Source organism: Vigna unguiculata, chromosome 6, assembly GCF_004118075.2.
Source record: "Vigna unguiculata cultivar IT97K-499-35 chromosome 6, ASM411807v1, whole genome shotgun sequence".
Taxonomy (NCBI): Eukaryota; Viridiplantae; Streptophyta; class Magnoliopsida; order Fabales; family Fabaceae; genus Vigna; species Vigna unguiculata.
In genome coordinates, this window is record NC_040284.1 from 31,458,710 (window position 1) to 31,467,100 (window position 8,391).

Genomic DNA, 8,391 nt, shown 5'->3' on the forward strand with positions numbered 1-8,391 from the left:
AAAATTCTAAATATTTTTCAGTCAAAATTTCTCAATCCCATGTAAAAATTGACTCCAAAATATATAAAGAAACAAATTTTTTAATGTAAAGCATGGTGAGAGGTGGAGGAAGGTAATGGGAGAGAGGTGGAAGTAGTTGGAAGAAGGTGAAGAAAACAAAATCTGGAATTTCATATTAAAAGATGACTTAATGTGTATGATTGATAGATTTATGTTAATTAACAACTAAATTGATTCTATTTAATAAATATTAAAATTCAATTGAGAAAAAAATAAATAAAAAACAAAGTGACATAAACATTATATATATATATATATATATATATATTTATATATGAATTTAAAAGATAAAATCTGCAAATACTCATGAACAATTTAAAAGTAAAATTATTATTTTTTTCTCATTGTAGTAGGTTTGACAATGTTAAAAAGAAAAATGTAATTTATAATGGATAAAAAATTAATATTCTATTAGGAAATAAATTCACTTAAAATCCAAAGCAATAGTTATATAATAGGAACAATAAACCCAAAGCAGGACATGTAGCTTGAACTTCAAATTGAAGGCTTTCATCTTCATACTCGCTCTACAAAATGGTCCCATCCGAAACCGTTAGCTGTGCTCGGAATTTCGCAGCCATGGTCAGAGTTCGCGGTCCTGTGAGTTTCTCTTTTTCTCTCTTCTCAAACGCGCCGCTTACTCTATTATCATCGCTCAGTCAGCTTGCAATTAATTTTTCAGGACCCAAAAGGGTTGAAGATGAGAAGACACGCTTTTCATCAATACCGGTTTCTAACCCCACCCCTGATCTTATTTTTGTTTTTGTTTATAAGAAGTTTCGGTTTTTTTGAACTTATTGTGGCGGGTTTTGGTTTTCTCCTTCTGGGTATGCGTAGTTCTGGTGAAACAACTCTTTCAGCTTCGGGGATGCTTGTACCCGATACCCTTTATGATGCTCAAGTAGCTGCGCGTCTCTATGGTGATAACTGCAAGGACAGGGTGTTGGTTGTGACCGTTGCCTCGGTTGTTGAACCTTTTCTGTCACCTCAACAGAGAGAAAATATTCCTCAGGTTGGTGTCCGTAGATATTATAATAAGGTTTCTGCAACAGCAATTTTGGCAGCAACGTCGAAGTGTTTGGGTTGTTAATATGGCCGTCATAGTCTGCAATTTCATGATTATCTGTAAACGCAATGAAACTGCCACTGCAACATCAAATTAAAATCATTTATTTGTTTTTTTATATTTTCTAAATTTGCTTTGTACGTGTGTATCTTAAATTGTGTAAGTTGTGCTTTTCAGGGCAGGCCAGACTTGATTTCTGGTGTTCGGATTGATGTTATGACCGAGAACACCAAAGGACATTCCAATCAGGGAACTCCTTGTTGGCTTGTAGCGCAGCTTTTGTCATTAGTAAGCATTTTGAACAATTTAGTTCCTTATTCTGCTATCTTCTAAATAGTCAATGATCTGGTGCGCCATGTGTTTTTGGAGAAACAACAATGTTAGGATTTATGTGGTGTGACTTCTATACCATCGTTTATTTAAATTTAAATTTGTAATATTTGTTTCTCAATAAGCTAGGATTGTTTTTCTTTTATAATAACCGCTATTTTCTAGTTCAATGCTCATTAGATTTCTGCGCCATGCAGGTTGATATTCCTACTTCATCTGATTGTCTCCAATCACTTATCGAAGCATCTTTGGGTTTACCAGAGTTTGAATGGGAAGTTGGTTGGTCTTTGGCATCTTACAATAATGATTCTCAACGTTCTAGAGATGTTTTCCAAACTCAGGTTAGTTTGTTCTTAAAAAGTTTCCTTTTAGCTGTTGTGAAGAATTTGATTAACTTAAAAATTTGTACTTGTATGTGAAGGGATGTCCCTGTTGAGTACTGAAATGGGAAGTATCATACCAAATTTGAAATGCCTTGAGTGCATTTCTGCATTAATCAATTACATATGATGTGACTTGTATGTTACAATTTGTATTATATTTGCCTAAAAAAGGTAGTTAAACTAAGGATTGGATTATTGTAGTGCATGTATGTATGTTGCTCCTGGGAGCAAACAATCAATTTAAAACCCTGGAAATTTTTTCTTGCTGGTCTGTATGCCTGAAGGTACTGTAATCTGAATTTTTATTCTAGGCCATGAGATCAAAGAATGTCATAATATAGTAATAAAAAGAGAGTTGACTGAATTTTATTGAATCCCTGCCAAGACTTTGGGTATTTACTGAATTTCATTGACATTTATCTTTTGTAAAAGTGTCTACCAAACACCATTTTCCCTTTATATGCTCAAATTTTAGCTTTCAAAAGATAAAACGGGAAAAGAAGGAGCCTATGTGGCATGTACTTTTGAATCCAATCACTACTCAAACTCTCTAGCTTATAGAGTTTTGGCATGCGTGCAATTTTTTCTTTTTGTTTTCCTCCTTCATATCTCCTTTAAATACCTGCTAATCTGCTACGTTTTGTGGAACTAAATGTTGGGTGGAGAAAGTCACCAAGAGAATTAACTTTATATGACAAAGGAGAATGATGGATTGGGTGAGCGAACATAGTAGCCAAGACAGGATTAGGAATAAACGAATAAATACATTATGGAGAACGTTGCGGTAGCACTTACTGAATAAAAGATGGTAGAAACTGGTCTTCTGTGGTTTGTGGATGTGTGGAGACCGGAGCCTTGTAGAGAGAGTAAATCAGTTGAACGGAAGCTCAATTGCCAGAGAAAAACTATAACTAGACAGTAAGAAAAATTTAGAGGTCAATGATTTATTTATATACATAATTTATGATAGAACATCCATGTACCTGGTATCATATAACAGAAAAAGACTCTGGGTAAAGGTTAGAAAGCTATGCATTGATAAATATGTTTAATATTCATGATATGTTTATGGTTGAATATAACTTAGATTAAGCATTATCTCTGTATTAGATACACTTGTATTTTGGATTTGCCTTTGACAAAAATATGTATTATTATGTAAATGTCTTGGTTCATTGTTTGTAAATAGTAGAAAAATTGTACCTTGTATTTATTACATTTATAAATTAAACTGTTTTATGGTATATGTGTAGCTGAAACACATTTTTAGCATATGCCATCTTTTCTATCTATATGTTTTTCTCAACACATTATAACACCTTCTATGACGTAGTAGTCTACTAGAGTGACCCCTTTTGGCTTCATTCTAAGTGAGAGTTGAATAGACTGAACAAGGTAAAGTGAGGCTTTGCTTTGTTAATGCTTCAAGTGCAAAGGGACTTTTTATGCAGGGATATTCTATATATAAAGCTAATAACGGGTATTTATCTTTAGCTAAATGACTCAAGCTTCTGGGAAAGTTGGTTCTCAGACAACCGTAATTGTAACTATGTTTGTAATAAAATTTATTGGTGCAACTGCGAAATATCAAATTGTTCATTTGTAAAAGGATGTATACCTCATCTTAGATTGATCCTTGTAAACTTTTAACTTGCTACTTTTTAAAGTATCATTCTTCTTCTTGACTGTCGCCTTTGGAATAACATCTCCAGGATCATGATATGTAGAAGCAAACATAATATTTTCAGATGAAGAATGACGAATTTTTAATGATATTGCAGGAGAGATTGGTCACGGGAGGATCTGGCAGTGCAAGTCTTGTATACAAATCACTTACTAGAATGGCAATTTTGAGTGTTTCTTTATCTTTCAGGGTATCTTTCATTTTTATTTTTCTTTTTTTTCTCTAGTTGAAGTCCTTATACTAACCATTATTGTAACATACTAATTACATCTGAAATTGTTTTTCTGTTGGTATTCTTTGTTGGTCCATTTAAACTCTTGAAAATAAGTTGTTGTGATTTTATCAGGATTTGCTGGATACTAAGTTATCTGCCATGAATAAAAGGGGTGATTTTCTTCTGGCAGTTGGGTCTCCTTTTGGAGTCCTGTCACCTATGCACTTTTTTAACAGGTATATATATGTGTGTATATTTGTTTGGATAAAAGAAAAAAAATATCTGGCAGTTACTTCAAAAATGGTTAAACTTTTCTTGCTTGTTCATTGTCACTTTATATCGTGCTGTTTTCTTGAGCTGTTGGGATTGCCTATGTGTTGATTTGTATAAGCAGTTATTAGGCCTATTACTATAGTCATTGCAGTGAATTGGATGGCAATGTTTGGGAATTTGGTGTCATTCAATCCTTTGACATGGTATGGTTAATTGCTTGAATCAGCATCTCCGTGGGATGCATTGCAAACAGCTATCCTTCCCATTCATCTGGTGGATCATTGCTGATGGCTGACATACGGTGTCTTCCTGGTGTGAGCCATTTCTCTGTTGCATAATCCATTGGTCATTTATGGAAGTGGTTCTGGCTCAATTTTGATACTCTATCTACCAGGAATGGAAGGCAGTCCAGTTTTCAGTGAGCATGCATGTCTTACTGGTGTCCTGCTCAAACCACTGAGACAGAAGACCTATGGGGCGGAAATCCAGGTACCTTGATTACGTTCTCCTTATTTGACATTATTTAAGCCCCTTCCAATTTAACACATCATGCAAAACTCTAGTATTCGGTAACAGTTGGTGATTCCATGGGAGGCCATTGTGAGTGCTTCTAGTGGCTTGTTGCGCAATAGGCCTGAGAATACAGAGAAAGGGTTATATAATCAGGGGGGTGACCTTTATGCTGCGGGAACTGGGTCTTTTTCTGACACTGACAAATTGGATGTATGCTCTAGGATTAAACGTGAGCATTTATATTTTGGTAGCTCCTCACCATTACCGATTGAGAAGGCAATGACTTCTGTCTGTCTTATTACTATTGGTGATGGAGTATGGGCATCTGGTGTTTTACTTAACTGTCAAGGTCTCATACTTACAAATGCTCATCTATTGGAACCATGGAGATTTGGGAAAGAACATGTAAACGGCAGAGGATATGGGACCAATTCAGAAAAGTCTTCTTCCACATCCGAGGGAACTGCCTCTCTTGGTAACAGAGTTGAAGGCAATCAAGTTAGTCAAACTTCCCAGTTAAAGATGCCAATTGTTTATCCTTTCACTGCCAATGAGCACGGGGGATATAAGTTGTCGAATCCAACTTATGACAACCATAGAAACATACGTGTACGACTTGATCATATCAAACCTTGGATTTGGTGTGACGCAAAAGTAGTGTATGTTTGTAAAGGACCATGGGATGTTGCCTTATTGCAGCTTGAATCTGTTCTAGATGATCTTTTGCCTATAACAATGGATTTTTCTAGACCATCCACTGGATCAAAGGCATTTGTCATTGGCCATGGACTATTTGGCCCAAAGCGTGGTATGACCTTTCTGACCCAATTGATCTGTTTCTTTCTTGTTTAGATGCCTGAAATGAAAGTTAATGTTGCTTACGATCACATTTCTGCAACGCTGGAGTTCCTTTAAAGTTCTATTATTTTTCATGTTTATGTCATTTTGTGTTCCTTCTGCAGCTTCAACTATATTTGGTTCATTACATGTATTGATATATTTCTTTACTACGATAAGAACAAAAGTTATAGTCTTAGTACAAAAGCTTTAATTCCTTTAATTTTGTTTTAATTCTACTAATGCAAAAAAAGAACTAGTGCTATGTCTGCCTGCCTTTGGTTTATACCGGTTCCCTCTTGTATGTCATTGTGTAGATCAACCGAAAAACAAACCTTGTTACTGAATGAACCATAAAAATGATCTAGTAATGGAGAAGAATCATTATATCCTCTCTCACTTACCTTAAACTTTGTTACAGATAAAACCATTTTGAAAATCATAAGCTTTTAGGATTTTTGGTCCTTGACAAACTTGTCTGTAGAATATTGGGTAATGAATTCATAAGGATTTAGATTTCCTAGTTCCTACTATTAACAAACCCATCAACAATGCTTAGGTGATAGTTTAAAAGATTAGGTACAACCCAAGACCTGGAGCTGCGATTTTAATTATAAAAATTACTATGGTATGCAGAGATTAACAAGATGTAGTTAACTGAAATAGTATGGCCCTAAACCTAATAAGCTATCCTTTATCTCTAAGGTATGTTCTGAGAACATTACAATCAACCCCCATACTTCGGTATTTTAATCTTCAGGCTTTTGCTTATTTTTTATTCCTTCTAAAACAAGCTTGTTTGTGAAAACCATCAAGGGTCATATGCATCAATGCAAATGATACATTGGATGTTATCCTTGAATTTTTTTTGCCATGCTATATGTTTCTATTGTGATAATTTGTTGTTCAGGTGATTAGTCTGACGTGTCGTATCCAATTTTATAAACAACCAATTCAATTATGGTGGGTTTTCTTTCTATTTCTTTTGTCTAACCTCGGAAGTCATATATTTTCTTAGGATTCTTCCCATCTGTTTGCTCTGGTGTGGTAGCAAAAGTGGTTGAGGCAAAGACTCCTCAATCTTATCTGTCCATTCAACCTGAGCATCTGCACAATCGTGAGTTCTTCCCTGCAATGCTTGAAACAACAGCTGCTATTCACCCCGGTGCTAGTGGTGGTGCTGTTATCAATTCAGATGGTCACATGATTGGCCTGGTTACAAGGTATTGCCACCAACTTTCAATATCACCATACCACCTTCTCCTATTCCTGTAGCTGATTGTGTGCTGAACCACTAGATTTGAATTTGTTTAACTGCTAGTCATTTGTCACATTGATTCTATTGGCATTGTAGCTAAGGATTGTAGTTAAACCCTAAATCTTAAATCCTAAACATTGATTGTTTTGGATTGTCGGCATGATTTTTCTCTCATGAAACTAATAATTTTCAAATCAAATTTGCCTTTCCCTTTTACTAAAGCTATGTTTTGAAGGCAATATGATTCTTTTCGATGAAATTATTTAGCTTAGAGACTTCCCTTCTCTACAGCGTGACTGTACAAGACTGTCTGTTCTTGATTCTATTTTTACTCACAAGGTGCTCTGTCTGTTCCAGTTGTTTCTCTGTATAATATAAGCTTTTGTGATATTAATTTTCTTTATTGATTGTTCCTGAATGGTTGTAGATTATTAAACTTCCGTCTTTAATTGTATAATGTTTTTGACACAGCAATGCAAGGCATAGTGGAGGAACAGTAATACCTCATCTTAATTTTAGCATTCCATCTGCTGCTTTGGCACCCATCTTCAAATTCTCAAAGGGTATGTTTTTTAACTAATTGTTTGGTCCGACAATGAATGTTACTCATGGTGTTCCCACCTCACCTGTCCTTGTCTAACTATTACCAAAAGGAACACAATACTAAATGACGACAATTAGAATTCAGAAATTAAGGAAATCAAGCAAATGTGGTCATAACATAAAAAATACTAAATATTTTGTACTTTGTTCCCATAGTATGTTGACATCTGATGATGTTACTTTTCCCACTGCAGGCATGGAGGATTTATCACTTCTAAAGATTCTAGACGAGCCAAACGAATACCTTTCATCTGTATGGGCATTGATGCGGCCATCATATCCTAATCCCCACCCTACGCATGATCCACCTCACTCTGCTACACACCATAAAAGTAAAGAGAAGGGTTCTCGGTTTGCAAAGTTTATTGCTGAAAGAAAGGACGTTTTCAATGTTGGAAAGAGTGGAGTGCTTTCCAAGGAAGTTATTCCTAGCAAGTTATAGTCTCTCATCAATGTAAACAAAGTTTATGCCTTCAATTCTTAGCACAAAGAAAATCAAGAAAATAAATTTTAAAAGTCTCTAAACGATTATACTTGTACTTCATCGAAATTTAAAACTGATTTTACACAAAACAGTTGTTTCTGTTTTTGTACTTTGGGGGAGAAACTCTTGATAGACTTTTGTGTTCATGTATATATTCTTTCCCTTCTCTAATCTTTAAATTCTTGTTGAGCGAATTGAATTAAATCTTTGTTTCTTTATGTTTTTGCTTTTTAATCAAGATTTAAAATCTGCAATACATATAAGTAATCTGGTTTCGCTGTGATTTCTGATTTAATGCATTAAACTGAATGGTAAAGTAGAATCTTTAACTTTTTAGTCAAATATAATTCAAGAGTCTTTCATTCTAACTTTCAAATATTTTTGAAAATACATTGTTAAATTCACCCACCTGTCTTAAACTCGACCTTTTAACTAAATAGTTGACAGCAAGCTTATATAGTCATTTAACAACACTTTATTGGTACTCTTAGAATCACCGTAGTTGAATGAGTAAGAATAATTATATATTATTAGAAATAATATAAATGTGAGTTTAAAGCCCTTGACTAGAATAATTAGTAGTATATAAATATCAATAAAAAATAGCTATACTAGAAATAAAATAAATTATAGTTACTATATGAAAAAAAAGGTGTTTTCTCCTTTATTGATTTAAACCAAATCAA

At 34.4% G+C, this 8,391-nt stretch overlaps 1 protein-coding gene across 1 annotated transcript; it reads left to right on the top strand.

The window, feature by feature from the left end:
* Positions 1 to 534: 534 nt before the first annotated feature.
* On the top strand, positions 535 to 7,884 carry LOC114188013 (glyoxysomal processing protease, glyoxysomal). The gene is made up of 13 exons (XM_028076488.1): positions 535 to 660; positions 743 to 789; positions 898 to 1,072; positions 1,304 to 1,414; positions 1,654 to 1,797; positions 3,621 to 3,713; positions 3,870 to 3,973; positions 4,237 to 4,322; positions 4,405 to 4,499; positions 4,587 to 5,331; positions 6,379 to 6,583; positions 7,090 to 7,181; positions 7,416 to 7,884. The coding sequence occupies exons 1-13, from the start codon at positions 595 to 597 to the stop codon at positions 7,661 to 7,663; spliced, it is 2,211 nt and encodes a 736-aa protein (XP_027932289.1). The 5' UTR covers positions 535 to 594; the 3' UTR covers positions 7,664 to 7,884.
* The last annotated feature ends 507 nt before the right edge of the window (positions 7,885 to 8,391 follow it).